This window comes from Daktulosphaira vitifoliae, unplaced genomic scaffold, assembly GCF_025091365.1.
Source record: "Daktulosphaira vitifoliae isolate Bord-2020 unplaced genomic scaffold, ASM2509136v1 Scaffold_4, whole genome shotgun sequence".
NCBI lineage: Eukaryota > Metazoa > Arthropoda > Insecta > Hemiptera > Phylloxeridae > Daktulosphaira > Daktulosphaira vitifoliae.
In genome coordinates this window covers 39,985,144-40,011,759 of record NW_026099575.1, presented here as the reverse complement: position 1 = coordinate 40,011,759, position 26,616 = coordinate 39,985,144, and the positions used below count along the sequence as shown (strand labels likewise).

At 24.8% G+C, this 26,616-nt stretch overlaps 1 protein-coding gene and 2 non-coding genes across 4 annotated transcripts in view; all 3 read right to left on the bottom strand.

Annotated features, from left to right (window-relative positions):
* LOC126904792 (uncharacterized) overlaps positions 1-24,764 on the bottom strand; it is a 72,373-nt gene extending 47,609 nt beyond the window's left edge. For both annotated transcript variants that reach the window (XM_050684037.1, XM_050684038.1), the window contains exons 1-2: positions 24,552-24,764; positions 10,446-10,757 (exon numbers count right to left, since the gene is read on the bottom strand). In XM_050684037.1, coding sequence (XP_050539994.1) covers positions 10,446-10,641 — 196 coding nt within the window. In that variant the 5' untranslated portion in view covers positions 10,642-10,757; positions 24,552-24,764. The remainder of the gene's footprint in view (positions 1-10,445; positions 10,758-24,551) is intronic.
* On the bottom strand, positions 9,651-9,722 carry Trnae-cuc (transfer RNA glutamic acid (anticodon CUC)). Its single transcript has one exon. It is a non-coding gene; the product is annotated as a tRNA-Glu (tRNA).
* Trnai-uau (transfer RNA isoleucine (anticodon UAU)) lies at positions 13,319-13,410 on the bottom strand. Its single transcript is given in 2 exon segments — positions 13,319-13,354; positions 13,373-13,410. It is a non-coding gene; the product is annotated as a tRNA-Ile (tRNA).
* Positions 24,765-26,616: the final 1,852 nt, after the last annotated feature.

The following is a 26,616-nucleotide window of genomic DNA, read 5'->3' as shown; positions in this document are numbered from 1 at the left end:
TTTAATTAAATGAACCAATCAAACCAAAGTAGTTAAAAAGATTTACTCAATTGAGCATATTATCAAAAATATAATTATAATTGTAAAACTCCATCGTTAACTTCAGGTGAAACTAAAAATCATTTTTTTTTTAAATTTATGATTTATATAGCAAAATATTACTAAAAAATTTGGCATATTATAGACTGGTAGTAGCACACAGAAATAGAGTTAAAAAATTAATAAATTATAAAGTAAAATTATTTACTTTTGTAGTTGAATACTTTTATCATATCAAATTTAATTCGACAATAAATAATTTAAGAATATTAAAAATTAATGATTTTAATTGTTTGTATGGACAAATCTAGTTAAGCTACTTTTTATTTGAATAAGGAATATTTTTTTGATTTTTAAGAGTAATAACTTAAACTAATCATTAACTTAAATATCATAAACTTAAATGAATCATTTGACGTATCGTTGAAAAAAGTAGGTCTAGTGAGGGTTGGCAAAATAAATCGTAGCCAGAAAAAGAACCACATAGTAAAATAATATTAACATGAATATCAATTTCTTCTCACGAGGGGAGACTATAGTGATAAGATCCTTTATATTTATTGAAATTATTGAATCTAAATGAGATAAATATCAAATGATTTGAAAATTCTATTCTAACTCAAAAAAAAAATGCAAAATTTTAGAAGCCACAAACGGATTTGAACCTCGTACCCTAGGCGTTAAAGATCAAGGTGTTACCCATTCGGCAACTATTCGTTGATTTTTGTTGCATGATAAAATTGGCTATTTAAGCTAACTCAAATTTAAAAATTACTTTTTCGACTTTAAAAAAGTAAAAAATGTTAATAAGTATAATATCATATGTCTTATGAACTTTATTCTATGTCAATGAAATTATATAATATTCATGAAAGTCAGTTTATTCCCCTAATAAAATATTTTAAAATAAAATAAAATACAAAACCTAGAATTTTAATAAAAAATAGCATATTTTTAAATACGGTAGCCTTTTGCGCATAGAAGATAGGTCGTCGGGACAAATTTTTTTTTTTCATTTAGTAGTACATAAAATAAGCTTTAATTTGATATATGTTTAAAGGACGCAGTATTTCCGGAACATTTTCAAAAATTAAGTTGAAAAAGTTAGTTTTTGTAAAAAAGTTGCTATTTTAAATCCCCCCTGTGAGCAGAATAAGTGTTAGATTTTCAAAAAAAAATGATATCAAATGAAAGAAAATTACCTAAGGTTTCAATATAAAGAAATATTATTTTGATTAGTTAATATTTGAAAAAGTTATGGCAGTTTTAAGTACAAAAAACATCGTTATAAAAGGTGATTTTTATCGCAAATATTACATTTTTTTTATAATTTCGACAGCCATTTGCACATAGAAGATAAGGTGTCGGGACAAATTTTTTTTTTTCATTTTATAGTACATAAAAAAAGCTTTAATTTGATATATGTTTAAAGGACGCAGTATTTCCGGAACATTTTCAAAAGTTCAGTTGAAAAAGTTCTATTTTTTATACAATGTTTCAAAGTTTGAACCCCCCCTATATAAGGGGAAATTGTCTAATTTTAATAAAAAGTATGTCAAATGGAAGATGTACTTATAATGTATTTAGAAAAAAAAAAATTGTGCTGATACATGCATTTTTCGAAAAGTTATAGCATTTTTAAGTTGAAAATTAAAAATTGAAAATCGAAAATTTTAACACAAAAATAGTGTTTTTTTAACTACGGCAACCGTTTACATGCAGAAGATAAAGTGTCGGGACAAATTTTTTTTTTTCATTTTATAGTACATAAAATAAGCTTTAATTTGATATATGTTTAAAGGACGCAGTATTTCCGGAACATTTTCAAAAATTAAGTTGAAAAAGTTAGTTTTTGTAAAAAAGTTGCAATTTTAAATCCCCCCCCATGAGCAGGTTAAGTGTTAAATTTTCAAAAAAATTATATCAAATGAAAGGAAAATATCTAAGGTTTTAGTTTAAAAAAAAATTATGTTGATTTGTTGATTTTTGAAAAAGTTATGGAAGTTTTAAGAAAAAAAAGTGAAAAAAATGACAAAATTTGTCGATTTTTAAATTTGTAATTTTTTTGGATATTTCCCCCATTTGCGGGGAACGAGGGAAAATTTTTAAATTTTTAAGGGTAATGTCTTCAACTAGATACAATTTGTGATCTTTTGACGTATTGTTAAAAGAAATCGGTCCAGTGAGAGCTGAGAAAAAGTAGTGACAGACACAAAAAAAAAAAAAAAATAAAAAAAAAATAAAAAAATAAACACATCATGGTAAAATTAATACCTTCTCAGCTTCGCATCGAAGCTAAAAAAATATTTAACTAAAATTATCAATAATATTATTATTTTTTGATTATTTAAGTAGTTCAAGATGAAATAACCAACCTATATATTCAAAACTCGAGTAAAGAATAAAAATATATTACAATAATTTTTTTTCAATTTTTGAGGGCACTGTCTTCAATTAGATACAATATGGACTCTTTTGACGTACTGCTCAGTAATATCGGTCAAATAAGAGTTAAGAATATTTATAGACAGAAACAAAAAACATATATAGTAAAACAAAGTCATTTCAGCTTTGCATCTAAACTAAAAATTTGTATTTGAATTTACAATAAAAAATTATTCAAATTTTCATTACAAGTCATTCTTAATATTTTTCAAAATCACCTAAATAACTGAACTTTTTAACTTTTTTTTTTTTATTTCATGTAATTATAGCTTAAAAATTAACAAGTTGAATTGACATAAAAGTAGTTTAGCAGCAATAGATCTACGCATGGCCATGAGTAGAATTTAACAATATTAATTTATTTTTAAGAACTTTTGTTGAGAAATTAAAAATTCATCTAATGAGGTACTATTTCATCATTAGAATGTAATATCATGGCGTATTTGTCTTCTTAGAAAAAGTGACAAGATCATTTCTTGTCACTTTCTTGTCCCTTAATATAGTTGGTCATTAAAATGTCAGAAAAAAAATGAACAAAACTTTTCCTGTTCATTTTTAAACCTATCCAACTGTGATCAGAGTTTTGTAAAGTTATCATGTCATTTAATGTTTCAAAATTGTTGATTTAAGATACATAAACCATCAACAGTAATCTGACTTAAATCCAATACTTTATTCAAATATAGGCAGTGCCTATATTATATTAGTGTTTAATATGCTTATTAAGCACATACCTACAGCAGTAAATTTTTCGAATTTTTTTTTATTTTTAATATATAGAAGTTTTTATAGTTAATAATTAAAATAATTACATATTGACTTGATAATATTTATTATGTTTGATTTCGTTTGTGTTGTTAATATTTTAATTGCTTTGATAATACAACAAAAAAAAGCAGATATTATAAAATACGCTTAAAAATACGGCTTGGTCTGATGCAATTTTTTTTTTAGAAACCCGATTATACCTGGGGGTCTATTTTTTAGCTTGGACTAATCATTGGCGAATGTTTTANGGGGGTCTATTTTTGAGCTTGGACTAATCATTGGCGAATGTTTTAGTACACTAAAACATTAGATTATGATTTTAGTGCACTAATGGAAATTCGTATTTTTGAATTTTATTTTTTATCAGTCTAAAAATCTTGCACTAATCGTACATTGTCTAATCTAATGTCATTTTAAACCAATAATTATTAGTGTNCTAATCTAATGTCATGTCAAACCAATAATTATTAGTGCGACATGTTAAATTATATTGGCTGTACTGTATTTTATATTAATTTTATAGTTAATACTTGATAATATTTATGATAACTACAAAATTTACCCATAAGAAATTTGTCACGAGTTTTTTGTCAGTATTTTTCATTTCAATTTGTGTAATGTTTTACAATGGAGGGGAAAAAAGTCAATAAGTGTGACTTATGAACAAAAACAATTATTAATTGAATTTGTTCATAAGCATCCAAAATTAAATTCTAAAAAATTTGGACCATCTTTTACCATGAAAGATGCCCAATTATTATGGCAAAATATTACCAAGATTTTAAATGAAACTGTTGGCCCAAAGAAGACACTAGCGAAAAATCGTAAAGCTGTTAGTACCTATCAAAAATTTTATTAAATTTTACTTATTGTTTAGTCAATATTGTACAATATTTTGCATACTTTGCGCTCTATACTTAGAGCAGACTTCCTCGATGGGGGTTCTAAATATAGGCGTAGCTCATTAATTAAATTTAATGCAAGAACTTTTGTCAGTCTAAATTTTTGTATAAATGCCCTTTCGGACAAAACTACAGAAAATAAAATTTATTAATGTAAATAGATAATTTTACATATTGTAATTTGTTTTGTACATACCAATGAACGGATCCTCCGCTAAACGAAATTTCATTGTTGAATGGCTATTATCTTCAACTATTTCTAAATTACTAATAACTTGCACATAATTTATATTAAGAAAGTGTTCCATTTTAATATTTAATATTAAATAAATTTGAAAATGTTATAAATATATAAGTTTTCATATAAATATGAATGATAACAGTAACATTAGTATACTAAAATCATAATTAGTGTGGTAGATACCACTCTAAAAAGATCATCTAAAACTTTAGTACACTAATAAATATTTTTTAGCATACCAACATTCAAAAATACGGTTTTTTAGTTTCACACTAATAGTTGCACTAAAACGTCATGTTTTAGTATACTAAACAGATTAGTAAACCAATATAAAATTCAAAAATAGACCCCCTGATTTCAATATATGTGAAGTTTAGATCTGATTCAGTCTGATCCAAAAATAATAATCTAACCTGATCCTATCCAAAATTTATTTTGTCCGAGCTGACCCAAATATAAATGTAAAGTTTTATCTTACGGAGAGTAAGGTATGTAATGATTGTACGCTGCCAAATTCACAGTCACTTGTTAATCTCAAAATACCAGAAAAATATACTTTAATTAAAGATGGTAGACGATATATGCAGTACTCTAGTGGCTTATCGGATTTTTGTATTCTAATATTTTCTACTATTGAAAATTTTCAGTAAAATTTAAGTAAGATAAAAACAAGTAATATTTACAGTTGATTTATTCATTGTACTTTTAAATGTTCTCCGACTTTATACACCCAAATTTATACATTACATATATTGACAAATAATCCGTTGATACCTATTGTATTTGAACTATTACCCAACAAAATTATAAAAATATATGCACATATTCTTAATAAATTAAAAAAAAATTAACTAATCTTATCACCAGACTCAATAATTTCATTTTTAAATATAGTGTCATATAATGCTTTTAAAAAAGTTTTTCCCAGCTTAAAACAACAAAAAGGATGACATTTTTATTTCTCATAATGTGTTTTTGTTGCAAAATATAACAAATTGGAAATACAGTTTAAAAATATATATCAGATTCTACATTTTCTTTACAATTGCGACTTTTACTAGCATTAGTGTTTATATTAAAGGTCATGTAATACATGCACTTTATGGAGTAACAGAATCACAATACTATACAGAACACAGAATAAGAAATTATAATAAGAATTATAACATATTAATTATTTCGAAGACAACTGGATAAGGACGCCTTACGGTTCAAAGATTACCAAAATTTCAATCAGTCTATGGAATTGTTTTGAATTAGCAAATAAATTATTGTCAAAAAAAGCAGTGAAAGGCTTGTATAGAGAGTTCAATGCATTGCTTGGTAAATTTTTTTTTATAAGGTTTCAATTTATTTTATTTATTTATGATTTTAAATTAAAAATATAAAGTGCATATCACCCAACTAAACTAATTAGATTGAGATAGACCAGCCCGAAGTGATCTCTACAAAGTTGTATCTATTTTTGATTTTCAATAATAATACTATTAGTTATATTACCGCTCAGTTTAAAAAATCTAAATGCTAAACATGAAATATGTATTACTAGGTTAATTTTATTCTGAATTTTAGAATATCAACAATTTAAAATTCTATTTTCAATATGAGAAAATTTGTACGTCAAGTGACGACAATATGTTAAATGAGAATTAATTGTTTTATAGTATTTTATCGCCAAATGTTAAAATAGTACACCGTTAAAAAATTACATGAAAAAATATTTTTCAGTAATAACGCAACTTTTTTTTTTTGGTGTGAGTGGAGGTATTGTAAAATTATGGGCTTATAGTTCCAATTTTCTCTATAAAGGGTCGTAAATTTTAAAGCACCTAAAAGTGATGAATATTTAAATACACGCTTGCTTAAGACTAACTTCAATAGAACGTTTTATGTTCATCTATAAAATATAACTAAAGGTTCAATAAAAACGATTTTTAAAACGTTATCTTAAAAAACATACAATTTTTGTAATACTCTTTGTATTCTCCAGAGACGCAGATGATGTTACATATTGACAAACGTAGAACATAGTAAAATAAACAAAATTATTTTAAACGTCTTTCTTCATTAAATAGAAGTAGTTCTTAGCATTGATGCATTTTTGATACGCATTCTTAACCAGAAAATCCTATTTTATTATCCCTTTCCCTGTTTAACGTACCATTCGCCTAGGATCAAAGGGGTTTTGTGCTTTCATGAATAAAGCATTGGGTACATGTAGTTGGAAACAACAAGGGATGCAATTTTAACGAACATACATATTTTATTTTCATATTTATATATTTTTTAAAAAGATTTATGGTTCAGTTTATAAGGTCTTATAAAGTTTATATAGATCTTAAATGATAATGATATCGCGTACAGATAATCCCAGACTACAGTCACAGACTATTATGGTTTACAATGTTAACGAATATTCCACTCGAGGATAGACTTTAAAATGCTGCCCTTTAAACACATTACAACAATGAAATTATTATAACAGTATCATTAATTTAAAAAAATATATATTTATATATCATCAGCCTTTCAATTTTTTTAATTTGAGCTTAGAATTAAGTAAAAACATTTAAATAAATGTTAATTATTTAAGTTAAATTAAATAATGGTTATGTATAACTTTTTCTTAGCTTTTTGTACAAAAAACTCTTTAATAACATTATTCCTTTTAAAATAAAATTATTAATTTAAAACTAAAAAATATTTAACTCAAAAAGACACAAAAAAAATTAATAAAACATCGCGAATACATATTTCGGGAATAATATTATTAACGCAAAGTAAACGCTAAATATATATATTTAGGGAATAGTAAAGGTATTAATGGAGATTTAATACTTATAAATTATTGATTAACTACAAATATCTAATTCGTACTAAAACAATGCCACTTATTAACAGTTATAACTTTTAATTATGTTAATTATATTATTAATTAATTAAAATTAACTTATAGGGACTAAAGAAAAATCGACAGAGTATATTGTTAAAGTAGAACGTTGACCATTTTGCTTAACTAAAATACAATGTCAAAATCTAATGTATAACTTTGCAAAAAAAATAGCATTTCTCATAATATTAATAATGATAACAAAATGAGAGGAAAAGGAAGGCTAGTTAATTTAATTTATAAACTAAATTAAGTTTTAGGAAACCATAGGCCACTTCTGTTGGAAGACTCACGTATTTCAAGTTAATTTAGATTTATTATTTAATATCTAAAAAATATTCGGATCAAATTAAGCACATCAAGTATATAATATAAATGAATCTGGTATCCCCTCTCCTTTAATTGTATCGAAAATTGCTAAAAAAAGCGTGACTTTTTAATTTCTCTTGTATGTTAAAATTTTTTTACTTAACATTGGAGTTATCATTAAAAAATCTTTAATGTTTATTTATTTTTCATTCATTAGAAGAAATCGTTCTATGTCCACTCATTTTCTTTGCTTCAACTAAAATATTATCGTATCTATTTATTCGTACAAATATTTTCAGATATTCATACAGAAAAACAAACATATAATAAATTAATATTAATACTTTATAAATGTATATTTGTAGTATCAAATCTTTCTAATATTGAAATTCATAAAATTACTATAAATGAGAACTTGAGTTTGTTTTATGTGTGAATTCTGCTTCATGTCTTAAATTAATTTTTTACGCCAAAAAATGTATATTGTGTGTCAAATAATTACCATAATATTGTATGACTCATTTTTTAAACAATAATTGTTCCTTTAATTTAAATACATTAGAAAACTTTAATGTTCGTTTTCTTTATTAAACAATTTACCGTTCAAGTGTTACCTTAGCCCGGCACTAATGGTTTTTCCATGGTAAACTAAATGATCAAGTAAAAATAATCCGCTAATAATAACACTTTAAAAAATATCAATTAGTTCTTGCGTTATAAAAATAAATACTTATTTTAATGCAAAATAAATTACAAATTACAATTTTTTTTATTTTTCATCAAAAAATGGTCTCCGTCACCCTTATCCCTAAACTTCTACTTGACACGATCACCCACATTATCTACGTTCACATCAAACGTCTTCATATCGCATTCAATAGCATCCCTCCATCTCTTTTTGATCTTCCTCTACCTCTTCTTCTTTCAACATTCATTTCTGTTTCTGTTCTTACAGCTTCCAATTCCTCTCTCCTCATAGCATAACCAAACTATTTAAGTCTATTTTCTCTCATCTTATCTTATTGACGCTACACCTAAAGTCCCTCTTATAAATTGATATAACATATTGCTAAAAGAAAACAATAAATATATATTTATAAAAGTTAGGCTTTATTAAGTTTAAATTCGTCCGATTATACTTTACAATGCAAGGCGTGAAAATAATGAACTCATAAGAAAAATAATTGGTAACATTTAAAAGAAAAGTACTTCAAAAAAGTATTTATAATATGAATCAGAATTTAGAAAGTTAGTTGCACAGGAAATGTGCGTCGAATTAAAGACAGTCTCACGGAACAAAAACAAGAAAATGATAGAATAATAAGGAGAGTCCTAAAATTTTCATGGATTGAAATAACTATAGGAAAATATCATAGTAAAGTCAAACACGGATAAAATCGCTTTTTTGTCATTAGTGATGTATTAGTAGTTAAAAGTCTATCTTACATAAAATACAATTCCTATTTTTTAATTAAATGTAACGTCTTTGATTTTAAATGCAATACTAAGTTCTCTAAACATTTTTTTTAAAGTTTAGAAACAAGTATACATTACCAAATATTTGTAATACTCCAGTATTACATATACACATGGTATAATTATATGTAATACAACAAACAAATGTTTTCAAACATTAAAAAGTTCATATTCTTTAGGCCCTCCAACATCTTTATTACTAACTTATCTATTATCATCTTGGTGTGCTAAGGTGGTGACTTCATTAATGTGTATTTTAAAATTTATAAGGAAACCCTCCTACATGCCACATGATAAACTCTTAAATGTGAAGAAAAACTGCATATTATATTCTAGCAGACTAAACAAGAGCCAGATCAATAATGGTGTCTTTCTAAATACGCACCATTTACTATGTTTCATTTTATTTAAAATTATAATTATAATAATTTTATTTAAAATAACGTGTTACTGTAATGATAATTGTTAATTTTTAATTATTAATAATACAGTAAACAACTTTATCGAAATAGTTATCTTGATTGTACACTAAAATAATAATTATATAAAAAACAATTGTAAAAATCCAAAAAGATTGACATTCCGGTACCGGGAATCGAACCCGAGCCTCCTGGGTGAGAGCCAGGTATCCTAGCCACTAGACCATACCGGATCTTGAGTTTAATTGTAAAATTACTTTTTTTAAGTAAAACATAGAATTTGAAAAATTTTTTATACAAGTTGTAATATATAAATATATTGAAGAATATTATCTAAAATACAATTTTTTACCAGAAAAATCACACGAAAGTATAATATTAATAATGATATTCTATAGTCCAATATATAATAATTTTATTACTATTATCAACAAACAATATAGTTAAAAACAAATACTAAATACATATCACAAAGAAAAAATTTAGATACTCCATTTTATTCTAAAATTTTAAAATATTATTTTTTTTAAAAACATTTTGGTGGATCGTTAATCCATTTTAGTACTCTACTACTCTATTAGGGTAATATAATAATCAAAATTTAAAAAAAAACGTTATATTTCGAAACATAACATTTTTGAAATGACTAATCTATATAAGTTTTTAATATTTTAGGGTGCTAAGTATATAAAGCGTCTATGATTTTTTAGAAAGAATTTTAAGGAATTTCATAATACAATAAACTCTTTGAGAGCTTTAGTATGTTTAGAAATGTATATTTAGAACTTTGTTTGCATTCGTATTAAAACGTTTTAAGACAATAATATTGACTTTGTCCGATTTCAATATTGACTAGTGTATACTGTGTCAATGGTTTATTCGTCTTACATAAATATGATATAGGCTGTGAGGCTTCATCCCCATAATTTCATAATAAATTAACAATTAGTACTTACTGTTGGATCCGACATAAATTGGCGTCCAAGCTAGTTGTTGTGAACTCACAATAACTGCACTATTGTAGAGTAATACCAACAATAACTGAGAAATTAATAACAAAAACACTTGAAATGCTGACATATTTTTTGTCATTCTATTTTCCAAGCTTTGAGGTTTGAGATCACTTTGTATGATTATACTGAAAAACTTCATTCATTAATCTAGATACTTATGCAATAAAGTTTTAATTATGATTGTAGTAGTAGAATCCATGGTTTTTAAAAAACTTCAGAGCATCACATTTTGCTTAATTTATAAATATCAACAACCTGTAAAACAAAATAAAAAATGATTCTAAATATATAAGATTATTAATGTTTGGTAATTAAATTGAATTACAAATTACATAATATGATATGTAAAGAACTTTTATTATTTTTATTAAAAAAAGGAACTTAATTGCAATTGAAGTTATTTTTTATCATTTATAAATTAATTATGAATTATTCTTTTTTTAAATATATAACATAAAAAATATTTTTAAAAATACATTTTTTTTTGGACATTGTACATTTTTTAAAGTAATGAAAAAAAGATTAAGGTCCATAACTCACCTTTCCAAAAAATGTATATGATATTGTTTTAAAACAGTTTTTTCTATAGAATTTTGCAATAAAAGTTATGAATTATAAAACTACTTAATAACTTTTTCTCTTTATTAAAATGTATTATTTTTTGATTGAATGTCTGTATTTGAAACGATAATAGTTTTCATAAAACAGTTCCATATACATAATTTCAATAGCTAGCGCGAAAACAATGTATTTTTTTTGTCCCTTTCTCAGCGTACAATTAAATTACTGATACAATAAAATAAAACTTTTTGATAAACTTTAATATACTACTTAGCATTAATAAGATATTATTTTACCAATTTTTTTTTTTTAAATCTACACTAAAAAATAATTCTTATTTTTTAATTTTTTGCAAATAAATATAAAAATTCAATAAATAAATAATATAACATTACTGATGATATTTTTATATTCCTCTAAAATATGATAAAATTTTTTTAAAAATGTTCATTGTATTAAAAATTATTAGGTTTATCAAATCATTGTATAGTTTATATATATATATACAGGTGGCCCACTACTCACTGACAACTTAAATAACTTTTGATCCAGTTAATATTTTTAGCTGATTTTTTTTTTAAATATTAGTTAGACGTTAGGTCTATAGCTATATCTCAATAATTAATTTTTTTACATTTTATTAAAAATATTAATTATTTTTAAATTTTAAATAAAATGTAAAAAAAAAATCTAAGATAGCTATTTTGTAGAGTAGAATTTAAGAAAAATTTTAGTAAAAAAATATCTTATTAATATTCAGTAGTAAATATTCTGTAGCGTTTTGAAGTTTGTGAAAATTTGAATTTTCATGTACTATTTTACGGTATTAAACATTGAAATACGTATTGAGAAAAGGACAGAAGAAAACGCTATCTTTTCAATATACTTTTGAATGAGAGTGATAAGTAATAATTGCCTTATCTAATTTCTTATCATGGTATTTATGCCAAGTTTGTAATGTATACACACTATCATCATATGTATACACAGTAATCATGAAAAGATAGCGTTTTCTTCTGTCCTTTTCTCAATACGTATTTCAATGTTTAATACCGTAAAATAGTACATGAAAATTCAAATTTTCACAAACTTCAAAACGCTACAGAATATTTACTACTGAATATTAATAAGATATTTTTTTACTAAAATTTTTCTTAAATTCTACTCTACAAAATAGCTATCTTAGATTTTTTTTTTACATTTTATTTAAAATTTAAAAATAATTAATATTTTTAATAAAATGTAAAAAAATTAATTATTGAGATATAGCTATAGACCTAACGTCTAACTAATATTTAAAAAAAAAATCAGCTAAAAATATTAACTGGATCAAAAGTTATTTAAGTTGTCAGTGAGTGGTGGGCGACCCTGTATACTCAATAATTTTTATCAAGTTTTACATATATATTTTAGAACAAATGAAATTAAAAAAATAATATTTCAACAAGAAGATTCAGCTAACTCAAATGAATTAGTTACTTTAATTGTGAGATTCACAGTTAAATTGTCACATAGTTAAAAATTCAAGATATAGATTGTATAAATTTACAAATAATATATAATAAATGGTCAAATAAATTTGACAATAATTAAACTAATACAGACATATAATTGACTACATAGGTCTCACCAAAAAGAGGCTCACTGCAATTCAGTATCTCTGGCTAAAAAAATTATATTCATTAATGTATGTATTTTTTTAGTATAGCTATTGAAACATAATATTAACATAAAAGAAACATAATATTTATCAACATTAATTTTAACACGCTTATATTAGCTTCATTTGTATGTTTGTAACTTTCCTTTTTTTGAATCGTACGTTTGTCGAACGGATTCTATTGTCGTTTTATTAGGTATTTAGGTATAGGATCAAAATTCTATGTTTCTACAAACGTATACTTTCGTCAAACGGATTCTATTGTTCTATTAGGTACACGACCTTCCAGGTATTGTTCGATGAACGTTTATGTTCCACGATTGTTTGCAATTTATTGTATTAACATAAATAAATATTTTGAATATTAAATTTATTATAATTAAAGCCAATAATGGTTGTAAATATTGTCTAAGAATAATCAATAAAAATAATATAATTACTAATAATTTATATGGAAGAAAAAATATGGTTTTAAATTGTGTTTTTTTAGTTTTTTTTAACTATATTTATTTTATTATTCATTTATTAAGAATTGTCTTATTGATATTAATTCTTTAAAATGTGGAAAAATTAATTTTAAATTTGACAAAAATCATGGTCCAGGTGAGGCTCGAACTCACAACCCCGGCATGGCTCACGACTACTGTCTTATAAGTACCGTGCGCTAACCGATTGCGCCACTGGACCCACGTGATTAATTTTCTAAAAACAATGTGTTTTGACTAGTACTTCATTTTAAATGGTAATAAATATAAAATCAATTTGTTCCAACACATTTATATAATTAAAACATTTATTTTATTATTTTAAAGAAATAAACTTGTTTCAAGTCCTTAACCTTGTAAACGATGACAGATAATAAAGCTAGGAACAATGTTTTAATATTTTTTAAATATTGGCAATCAGCCATAATTTATAGCAGCTTTTTAGCTTAAAAACAACTAATACCTTCTCAGCTTCGCATCAAAGCTAATAAATTCTTTTACATCAAAACTTAATAACTTATTTGATATTACACATATTGATGTTTTAGGCCTTATAATAATAGATGAAGATAGACTATTTTTGATAAATAAGAATAAAGATGGTTTTTAAATGATGTTAATTATAATAACTTTTTTTTTATATTTACGCTTTTATTAACCCATTAAGGGCCATAGCGGCCTCCCCCAAAAAAATAGGTTTCTTAACCTCCTTAATTACAAAAATAATCACGAAAAAATAGAAACTGAAAAAATAAACATTTTACAGGGAATGTTGAATTAAAATTTAAAAGACCAAATGATAGGTAAATACCTAAAGTATCTATAATAAAAAATAGTAGCACAGTGGGGTAGCGGCACAGTATGGAAGTGGCATAGTTGGGACAAGTATATATGATATCTGACAGTGATTAAAATCACTATCATAAGAAACGCTTCGATTATAATCTGTAGTTAGTGTTTAATTTTAAGAAATTGGTCAATTATTTCAAAAACAACAATAACTCTTATTCTCGTAATTTTATCCCGATTAGTTATTTGATTCATTATTATAATATATGAATAAATAACAATTTTAGTAATTAAATTTAGTATGAAATTGATATTCAATAATTTAATATTCTAATTTTTACGGATATATTATAAAAATAATAAAGTAGTAGTATATTTCTTTACTTTTAACGCATACAAAAATTTAAAGGGCTTAATGCAATACTTTTCAATAAAAAATGTTTGTTATTTATAACAAAGTTATAAGTTTTATACACTGGACTACAACTTTCATCAGAAACAAAAATATACATTTCTACATCAATTTTTTGCGATGTTTTCAAATGTGTAATTAGACTTTTTCTATCACTCCTAAGTTTTAATATTAATAATATTATTAAAAAATAAGTATTTACATATAAAAAAACAATGAAGAACAAAAAAAAATTGTTTTTAATTAATACTGATTTTGATTAATATGTTAAAAATAAAGAAAATTACATATTTAACTAATTTTTTTAATTCTTTAAAGTTGATTTTTGTGAAAGTTTATAGTTAAAAAAAATGTATTTACGACTATAACTTTTAGCTCAATTTGCAAGTTTGAAATTGACATCATTAAATAGGTAATTTTATGAGAATTAAAAAATTTGTATCGTTAAGATTAATATGCAGTCAAGAAATTGTATAATAACTATTTATAGTAAGTTTATCAGAAAAGTTCAAAATTTTTTTGCATTTTTATAGTTATAGATAACTTAAATAGAAATAATAGTAATCATTTCCTAGTAACTTTTGATGTTTAAATAGATTCTACAATTGAAATATGAACTAAATTAATTTTAATGATTTACTTTAACTAAAATAACTAAACAAAAAAAAGTTGTTATAAAGATCTAAAAATCCATTGTTAATTCAGGAGAAACTAACAATCATTTTTTTTAGGAATGATTTATATTGCAACATGTTATTAACAAATTTGGAATAATATAGTCTAGTAGTAGCACACACAAGTAGAGTAAAAAAATTATTAAATTACAAAGTAAAATGATTTAATTTTGTATTTGAAACCTATCATATCAAACTTGATTCGTCAATAAATATTTTGAAAACATTAGAAATTAATGATTTTAATTGTCTGTATGGAAAACATGGGATAACTAACTGATTAATTCATAAATTAGATTTTTTTTTCAATTTTTGAGGGTAATATCTTTAACTAGATACGAATTGTAGTGATTTGACGTATCGTTGAAAAAAGTAGATCAAGTTAGAGCAGAGAAAATAAATGATGGTCACAAAAAAATATCTTCTCAGCTTTGCATCGAAGCTAAAACCTAAAATATAGTTAAATAATTTTAATATGAATAAGAAATTTCTTCTCGCGAGTGGCGACTACAGTGATGGGATCCTTGATCTTTATTGAAGTTATTGAATCTAAATGAGATAAAAATCAAAGCAATTGAAAATGTTTTCTAAGTTAAAAAGAATTAAGTAAAAAATTAAAAAAATTCCTTGCCATACGTGGGTTAGAACCTTTTTCAAAGTTATTTTTCTCGACTTCAAAAAGCAAAAAATTTAAAATAGATTTAACTTTCTATGCTATATTAATTTTATTTATATAATATTTATGAAAATCAGTGTACTCCCCTCGTCAGGTATTTTAAAATAAAATACAAAACCCAGAATATTAACACAAAAATATGCTAATTTTAAATACGATAATCATTTTCACCATGAAGACAAATCCAGAGGTCAATTTTTCTTTTAAATTAAAGTATATTACATAAGCTTTAATTTAAGATTTATATAAGTGTCAGTATTTCCAGACCACTTTCAAAAATTAAATTGAAAATTTCCTAGTTTCAATACGCATGTTTAAAATTTTGACCCCCCTCATATTAAGGGATATGATCCTATTTAAAAAAAAAAAGTGTGTCGATAAAAGAGATATATAAAAATTATTTATAAAAAATTAATAATATTGATCCATACATTTTTCCAAATGTTATAGCAATATAATGTCGAGAATTTTTTCAAGGAAATCGTACGGTTTTCTTTAACTTTAATGTATGTTTTCACCATGAAGACAAGTCCAGAGGTCAATTTTTTTTTTTTTACAAAATAAAGTATATTGTATAAGCTTTAATTTAATATATATATAAATGTGTTAGTATTTCTGGAACATTTTCAAAAGTTAAGTTGAAAAAGATACCATTTTGAAAGCCTTCCTTTTGGCTTGTAAGTAGTCAAATGTTCACAAGAATATATCAAATTATAAATAAAAACCGAAGGTATCTATTAAAAAAAAATTATAATGATCCTGTCATTTTTAAAAAAGTTATTGCAATTTTAAGTAAAAATAGAAATAATTAAGTAAAAATAAAAAAATTCATTATAACATATTTTTAGGACTTTTAGGTGTTTTTACCTAAATACAGTGATTTTTGAGCTATTTATGAAGAAAACAACATTGAAATTATTATTTTAAATTTATTATAACATTTTCTTTGTATAAGTTTTACTTTTATAATTTTAAGTTAACACAAAAGTTATGAGACTAGATCAGTTATTTCTATTAGAATTGCCTCATCAACTCAAATTAAAGGGTCGGGGGGCATGGGTTAACTTTAACGGATCGGTCCCAAATTTGCATAACTCATTTTTATGTGTATTAAAAAAAATGAAGGGATAGCGTAAAACAAAAAGACATTCGATATTTGAGGGCTACCTTAATAAATATATAAAGAAAAATACTTAGTGACATTGTACATTATATAAAGATTTGTCTGAAGTAGAATAAATAAATAAATAGTTTAGTACATTTTTAATCGGAAGGGTGATAGAAAAAAAAGACTTTAATTGTCATTTATCTTGTTACAGTTAAAGTTTTAGATATATATATATATATATTAGGGTGGCCCTCAAAAATCGAATGTCTTTTTTTTCTTTACGCTACCACTTAATTTTTTTTTAATGGTCATAAAATGAGCTGTGCAAAATTTGGGACCGATCCGTTAAGGTTAACCCGTGCCCCCGGGCCTATTAAGTTGAGTCGAAGAGTCAAATTTAAAAGAAATATCTGATCTATGTCTCATAACTTTTTTTTCTCTTAACTTAGAATAATAAAAGTAAAACTCAAGTAAAGGAAATTTTACAAGAAATTCAAAAATAATAACTTCAATGTTGTTTTCTCAATAAATAGCCCACAAAAACACTACATACAGTAAAAAACATGTAAAAGTCTTAAAATACGTTATAACTGATTTTGTTGATTTTTAATTATTTATTTTCATTTTATTTTTTGGAAAACGCATATTCGTTTAAAAAAAGATTCTAGAAGTTTAATTTTTTATGCCAAGTACGATAATTATATTAGATTTATTATTTTATGGACAGTTAATTAATGATTAATTACAAACTTAACAGTTTAATTTAATTGTTATTAACAATTTTTAATTAATTTTTTTTTAAATAATAATAACTTTAAAAAAAATATTTTAACAATAATTAAATTATATTATTATAATATATGTATATATATTATAATATATATATTTTGATAATGTACTTTTTTTACAATTAGGGAATTTTTCCGATAATTACTTACTATTTGTAAAACGTATTGTTTCTGTTCTTCATTTGTAGTTAATATATTAATGTAGTCTTAGATTAATTTAATGCCACGCTAGGCTGTATCATTAATGACTCGTAATTTACTTATAGTATTTAAAGCATTTATGTAACTGTTGTTCGCACTCCAAAATGATGGATCAATTTTCAAAAAATCAGTGTTCAGATTAAATAGTTGTAAATTTGATGGTAACTTACTACCAGTTATTTCGTGGGAATAATTACCAATAAGATAAATATTAGTTCGTAATACTTTAAAAGACGCTAAAAGTATTGTACATTTGTGATTAAAACGTATCATTTAATATATAATAATAAACAGGTAAAATATATTTAACGTGTTCACAAATTGTCTGCTGCATTTATACGACACAAATTATGTCAGTTGTCGAAAATAACTCAAATATTCTTATCTTTAATAATAATATAATTGGTACTGTCTTAAAGTAATTCAGTATACCATAATTGATATATTGATACGACAAAATGTAATAATACAATCAATTTTGTTAAATTTGTAATTAATCATTAATTAACTGTCCATAAAATAATAAATCTAATATAATTATCGTACTTGGCATAAAAAATTAAACTTCTAGATTCTTTTTTTAAACGAAAATGCGTTTTCCAAAAAATAAAATGAAAATAAATAATTAAAAATCAACAAAATCAGTTATAACGTATTTTAAGACTTTTACATGTTTTTTACTGTATGTAGTGTTTTTGTGGGCTATTTATTGAGAAAACAACATTGAAGTTATTATTTTTGAATTTCTTGTAAAATTTCCTTTACTTGAGTTTTACTTTTATTATTCTAAGTTAAGAGAAAAAAAAGTTATGAGACATAGATCAGATATTTCTTTTAAATTTGACTCTTCGACTCAACTTAATAGGCCCGGGGGCACGGGTTAACCTTAACGGATCGGTCCCAAATTTTGCACAGCTCATTTTTTTGACCATTAAAAAAAAATTAAGGGGTAGCGTAAAGAAAAAAAAGACATTCGATTTTTGAGGGCCACCCTAATATATATATACTAGGCTCCACCTAGCTGGAGCTCCGCCCCAGACCCGGGGCCCTTCGAGCCTTACGCGCCTTCGGCGCGTAAGCCTCTTCAGGCCGTCATCATAAGTAGGCCACTGATTCCGGTAGAAGTACCCGGTTACGCCGGGCACGATAAATGTTTTTCAGAAAAAATATTACTTTAGAATCAGTGAAAACTATATCTAAAAATGTTATTATTAAAATCAGGAAAATTCAAAAAGAGAATATAGTAAAATGTATTGGGTATAAGGTTGAAGCCTCTTAATGAGGTATTCCCTTTAGGCCTATTCAAAAATTATTTTAGGAGGAAATTTAATATTTTTTACTTTGTTAAACATGTTATAGAAATTTTTTTGCTAAAATTAAAGTAATGATGAAAAAAAAGGACATTAGGTCCTTATATATTAGAAGTTGCCTAAAAAAATATTGATAGCGCTTGTTCAAGGAGGGGCCAATCTCTCTTAAATACACCCCTGTTATACACAAAAATTATTAATAATCTAATTATAATAATTGTGTTTATATTATAGAATAATTTTAAAAAAATTTAGCAGGTTATTATAAGTGGCACACTGTACATTTAAATTAAAATTAATATTAAAAATAAAAATAAAAATTTAATTTTGATAAATATATTGGTAACTGCGATTTAATGATGAACATCATAGTTATCATAGATGAACCCCAATTCAAAAGATAAACTCATAGTCTCATACATCATATATGAGAAAAAAGAAAATTATTAACTCTGTACTTAGTACTGTTCTTATAATAAAAGTACAAACTTAAATAATTATAACGTCATGAAATTTATATATAACATATAACATTCCTTGATAAAAATAGGGCAAATGCAAAATAGTGTCCTAATAATAATACAAACGGTGAAAAATGAAAGGATTGAATTGATTTTTTTATCATATCTCAGGAATGTCATTGGGCGGGTCTGATGAAAATTTCAAAACTTAAGTCGTAAAACGCTGGCGTCAGCGAGCGTTTTTCTCGAAAACGGTCGAAATTTTAAAACGCTCGCGGGCAAGCGGCAAAAATTTTCCGACCTTCGCCAATAATTTTCCCGGAGTCTGGTGACCGAGTACTGTCGTTGAAAAAAAAAATATTGAAAATCCGAGCACGCTAAGTAATTTTCCCAGAAAAGCGTTTTTTTCTTTGTTCTATTATATAATAAGATATATATATAATAAAATATAAATTAAAAGACATCTAAATGCGATATTGTTGTAAAATGTGAGGTTTTTTAACCAGACCACGCCTTATAAGCTTGCTACTAAATTCTTTTACCGTTGTTGATTGTACATCAATTTAAATAAAATTCTCTTCAAGACGTGGTTTTTTTTCATTTATGATTAAGGACTTGTGATATCCCTCAATCCTTGTAGCTTTGGGGATACATTAGAACTTAGTATAAACATATATAAATGTAAGCAGTTTACCTTTTCCCGCCTCTCTGATATTATAAATTTTAATTACATAATATCAGGCGTGACTCTTCAATATCTCTGTCTTAGGCTCCAAATCAAAACTGTATCCTGTAAAGCACTTAGAACATCAAACTTTCTTATTTGTGTATCTTGTGAATTTATACAAAAATATTCGTTTAAAAGCATTTATTGCTTATTAAAGTGTTCTATTCTGGAGTATGATTGTATGATATGGGAACCAACAACTATTAAGGACATCATTTTATTAGTAAAAGTTCTATGAATATATTTTTAATCAGTTTTTTATTTCTTAAATATTTTACATACTCCGCATAACTATTGTACTATACGTTCGTTCCTTGGTTTAGTTACCTCGACAGGTTTTTATTTTTATTTTATTATAATTTTCCTAACTAATCTTTTAACAAGTAAAACTGATTGTTCTTCTTTGATTTTTAAAATGAGTCTTTCAAATATCAGTCTTTTAATTTTACTTACCATCTAACAGTACAATTAAAAAAAGCATTTTTTATTATAAATAAAATAATAATAATTATGGATTTGCATTGAGCCCCGTAATATTAAACAGTGACACTGACTTATTATATCACAGTATAATAATGTATATTATGTTAACGTTTAATTAGTTATTTATAAGATACGACCATTTACATTATGAATGTATAACTTTAACGAAAAATAAAAATGACTTTCTTTAACAATACATTGATGAATTGTTTAGATAGTTCAGGTGTGTTCCTCGAAGGGTGAAACTTTATTTAGGATACGTTTTTGAAAGATCAAATGTATTATATACTCAACTATAATAAACCTTTTCTTGTTTTCTGAAAGTCTTCCTGAGTGAAAAATATGTCACTCTTCAAACTTCCCTTTTATTGATACCTTTCCAACGTTTTCAAAATGACAATTATCACATAAAAAAGAAAAAAGCGTATTGCTACAAAGAGGAATTCATTTGAATTAATTTTTTTTTTTTATTGTCGACGAATCCATAAATTCTAATCATCATAGGGACTCATTATCATTTTTTTATTCACTGATGCCACAAAAATAAATATTTATAAAATTTTTCTAAATCAGAATATACCATTGCATTACGCATGAGCATTTTAATTTAATAAGTGTTTATTGTCGTATAAAATAAAAAAAATTAATTGAACACTAAGACAAATGTGAAAAAGTTATGAAATCAACACTTTATTAGTAATGAGTTTGATAAAAATTTTAAACTGCTGTATATGACTAAATTAAATATATTTACATAAAATAGATAAACTAGTTATAAAAAGCTAAATAAAATAGTACTCTCTTTAATTATTCATATAGAGGACAGAGGAAATGAAACGGATAATTTTAAAATAACTATAGATTATTCCGTAGTTCATATTAAAGGTTTTGTAATTTTAAATTTGTTCTATAACCCATGAATTTAATAATCATTAATATTTGAAACACATTGTAACATACATTCGCTGTAAAATCATGTCATATATGACATGACAACTATATAATTGCCTTACGTAACTCTCTACACCCAAAGAAAAACCTCAATCAAAATTGAAAGAGAAATTTTATCAAGGGTTTATGATAATGTTTTATTAATACGAACAAAATAAATATTCTTATAAATAATTATTGTTCAAGACAAAAAATATCATATTGATAAATATATCATTGATTCAATAGTAATGATTTATTTATCAAATTGAACAATGAATTTATTATATAGATCGAGGTTTTTCTCTGGGTGTACATAAAATAAATGTAGATTTATCTGAGTGTTGCGAATATCTTTAACTATGTTTAAGTTATACATTTTATTCGAAAAAATAGTGAAGAATAATTTCATAAATTATTTTTAAAAGTAGAATACATTAATAGCTTAATAGACGAAATGGATAAAATGCCACGAGTTTAGATATTTTATCCAGAAGATTTATCTGAACAGTATTATAAAAGATAAATTTTTTGTCATTTTTAGACTACTTTAAAAGAAATTTAATAAAAAATGTATAAAACACAATTATATTATTTTTGATTTGCAAAATTTACTAAGTTTTCTAGTTAAATTAGATCTAAGTTAGGTTGTAATGACCTAAACACAAATTAATTGAATTTTATAAAAACTTTTTACCGACTTATAACACTTTTGAATCAGAATTGAAGGTGTGGATAGAAAAATGGAAATTGATACCCGATATAGATCTTCCAAAATTGATATAATAGACTTCATGTTGAAGAACTTTTATCCAAACATTTAATATTTAATCTATACATGCAACGCTCCCCGTGTTGACTGCAAATAATATTCTCTCTTGATAGTTCTACACGATTTATTTCAAGAAAATTATACGAATATTAGGGTAAAATAGATAAATTCATATGCAGTGTTCTTATAAAATAACAATATACTTCTGAGTTCAATAAATTCTATAGCAAAACTTTAGTGTTGTTAGTGTATTTGAGGAGGGATTTCTCGCCTTTTTGTTAAATTAAAGAGCGGTTGTATGTGAAGCGGCAACATAACACTAGGTCTGGAGAATAGCTCTAATAAGCAGATTAAGAGAATAGAAGCAGTAAAGAGGGTGAAAAACTTTTTTCCACCCTCTCATTTTCCATCCCTAAATTCTACTATACAGACTTCTATAGAGTCGCTTATTTTACAAAAGTTATGTCTCGTTTGGCCCTCCCTATTCACTTTTCCGAATTCAAACGTAATGATTTACGGCAGTAACTTTTTTTGTTCTCTTGTGTTTTTTTCCAAGTTGAATTGGCCTTATAAGTACTGTAAAATGTAAGTGTGTCATGCAATATTTGTGGTTTTCATACATTTATTTTTATTTTTGGCGAACTTCTTCTCAGTGTATTTGAGAATAACAGAAATGTAGGACAGTCATTCGTAGACGTCTAATAGACGCCATTAGCTAAGTTGTTATATATTGTTAACAGAAAGTTTAGTTTTGGCAACAAAATGTCGGATAGATTTTAGATCTATGAATAATTTTATTTTATGTTTTACTATTAATGACAAGTTAAATTTTATAATTAATTAGTATGTGCGAATAAGATTAATTGTAAACAAAACGTAAAAAACACTTAAAAATGTATTTTGAATTGTTTACAATATAGCTACTGATTTAAGCTTCGATGCGAAGCTGAGAATATATTAGTAATGTTTTTTTTAAATTTTTTTTTGTGTCTGTTACCATTTATTTTCAGCTCTCACTGGACCAATTTTTATGAATAATAGTCAAAAGATCACATATTGTATCTAGTCGAAGACTCTACTCTCAAAAAATGAAAAAAATTCCATCGTTTCCTGTAAATGGGGGAAATTCCCAAAAAAATACAATTTTAAAAATCGGTAATTTTGGACATTTTTTAAAAATGAACATGTCAATATAATTTTTTTATCTTATATCATGTGTGATATACAGTTATCGGTCGGTCACACTACAGTCTTTCACGCTCAGGAATACGAAGTTCGAACTCGGCCGAAGGGTGACTTATTTTTTGCATTTTTTTCTTAATTCTATTCAAAGAGAAAAAAAATTCATTTAATTTTTATTTTATTTAGATTGAATAACTTCAATGAATATCAAGGATCCTATCACTGTAGTTTACTCTTTTAAAAAGGAATTTCTTATTCATATTAAAATTATTTTACTATTCGTTTCTTTTTTGTCTGTCATTAATTTTTCTTACCTCTCACTTAACCAATTCTTTGAACCGTACGCCAAACGATCATAATTAGTATTTAGTTAAAGATTTGCCGATTTTAATCTAGTTGAACTAATAGTTCAACACTAATCAGGATATAATTAAGGAAATAGAAGTTAATGTTGCTTTTGTAATTATGCACCAATTTCTTAGAATTAAACACTATCTACACATTTGCATCAAAGCAATTTTATGATAGTGATTTTAATCACTGTTAGATATCATCTATACTTGTCCCAACTATCCCACGTTCATACTGTGCTACTATTTTTAAAATATAAGTTATTATAGTAAACCAAGGAAAAACAATTTTTTAATAAAAAACTATGATGACATTCCATGAAATATATGTAAGCAATTAACTTTAATTCGACTATACTTCATAAAAGAAAATTCATGACAGTAGTTTAAATTTTTAAATTAACCATACATTTTTCAAAATAATTTAAATAAAAATTTTTATCTTTTTTTGTAACAACTTAATAACGTCTCAGTACTAACCAAAATAATTTTTAAACGCTGATAATGGTAGAGCTGCAACTTATTGATTTTAATTGCATTTATTTCTAAAAAACCATTAACATAGTTCAGAATACAATTAATAACACAATTATTTAACGAATACACGTAGAAAATATCACAACCTAATAAATCGAACAACGCGACACAACCACTAGTGGCTAGGATACGACTGATTACTAAAACTATACCCGCGTATTACCACAGACTCGGTATAGCAAGGAAAATAAAATGAAAAGTGTAGGATGCGCAGCGCTGGATACATTGATAGAACTTGTGGGTACTGGGAAACATTGAAGAAAACAGGGTAGGCCACCTGCGCCCTCATTTTATTTGACCATCGTTACTTTTATCATTAAAATACAACAGTACCACTAAATTATTACGGTAATATGATACAATGATATTTTCGTAAATTAAAATACATTACAAGAAATACATATTGTATAATATGTATAATTATCAATTATTTTCAACGACTTTAATTTACCGAAAACAATGTAAGGATCTTGCTCAGCTAACACGGAAGGCTTCGATTCCGCACTCTATAACGAACCACTAATTTTAATTGCCAGATTATCCTACATACCGTTGTTTATAGACTTACTATAAATTATACACCAATCAATGAATTATTTAAGTTATGAAATAAATCTAAGATATATATACAGAGTGATTTTTTTATCATAACCCACTCAATTACTTACAGAATAATAATAATTTAAACAATTTTTTTTATTCTTATCTTTAGTTACACATTATTCTTGAATTATTAACTATGTAATACTTTTTAAGTTCATCCCTTATGCCTGGTAAGGGTGTCAACTTTGTTTTTTTAAATGGTAACACATATTTTTAATTTAATAAAATGTTTGAGTTTTTAATTCAATAGTAAATGGCATTTGAATTTTTAATATAACTATATTCGTTTATCAGATATAAACATTTAAAGTTTCAAATTTTTGAGTTAATATACATGTATAATACACAAGGGATTATAAATACAGGTAGCTAATTGGATTTTTATGACATTGCTGTCATAGTCACGGATTGTTTATTATCAATTATCACTATCAATAGATATACTTTCTGTATTGTCAGTTAGTGTAATTATAAACTCACAACAATGTACCTTACTATCATTGATAATAACAATACTGTGTACTTGCGAATATCAATGTCATAAAAAACTTATTAGCTACCTGTATTTGTAATGCCTTGTGTATTATACATGTATATTAACTCAAAAATTTGAAACTTTAAATGTTTATATCTCATAAACAAATTAAGTTTTATTAAAAATTCAAATGCCATTTACTATTGAATTAAAAACTCAAACATTTTATTAAATTAAAAATGTGTTACCATTTAAAAAAAACAAAGTTGACGTCCTTACCAGGCATAAGGAAGGAAATTAAAAAGTATTACATTAATAATAATTTAAGAATAATGTGTAACTAAAGATTATCAAAAAACAAAAAATGTTTAAATTATTATTATTCTGTAAATAATTGAGTGGGTTATGATAAAAAAATCATAGTATAGTCATTTTACACATAATTATTCATGAATTTAAAATAAAATTTCAACAACAAAAATATATCATTCTACAAACTTTGAAAAAAAATTAATTACTACTATACTGTTTGTTTAAAAAAATTAAAATTATTAAAATACAATTAGTAAATATAGTTTTAAAATATTAATAATATTTGAGTTCTTTTACATCGATCAGCCAAAGTATTCCAGTGAGAGTTTTTAGGGTATATATAATACTTTCTCAGCTTCAAATCGCAGCTAAAAAAGTCAATAACTATTTTTATTTATCTATAGCATTTAATTGCACAACTGAAACGGGAATTCTATTTTATAAAAAATAAAAAATTTTATTAGTTCAAAATTTATTTGAAAACAGTTTTATACCGAAATTATTAAAAAAATAAAACCGGAAAACCTACCGTAATCAATATATTATTCCTGTTCTATCCTGGGTCTGGAACTATCAAAATGACTAGTGCCATTACTCTAGAGAAAAAAGTGAAAAATA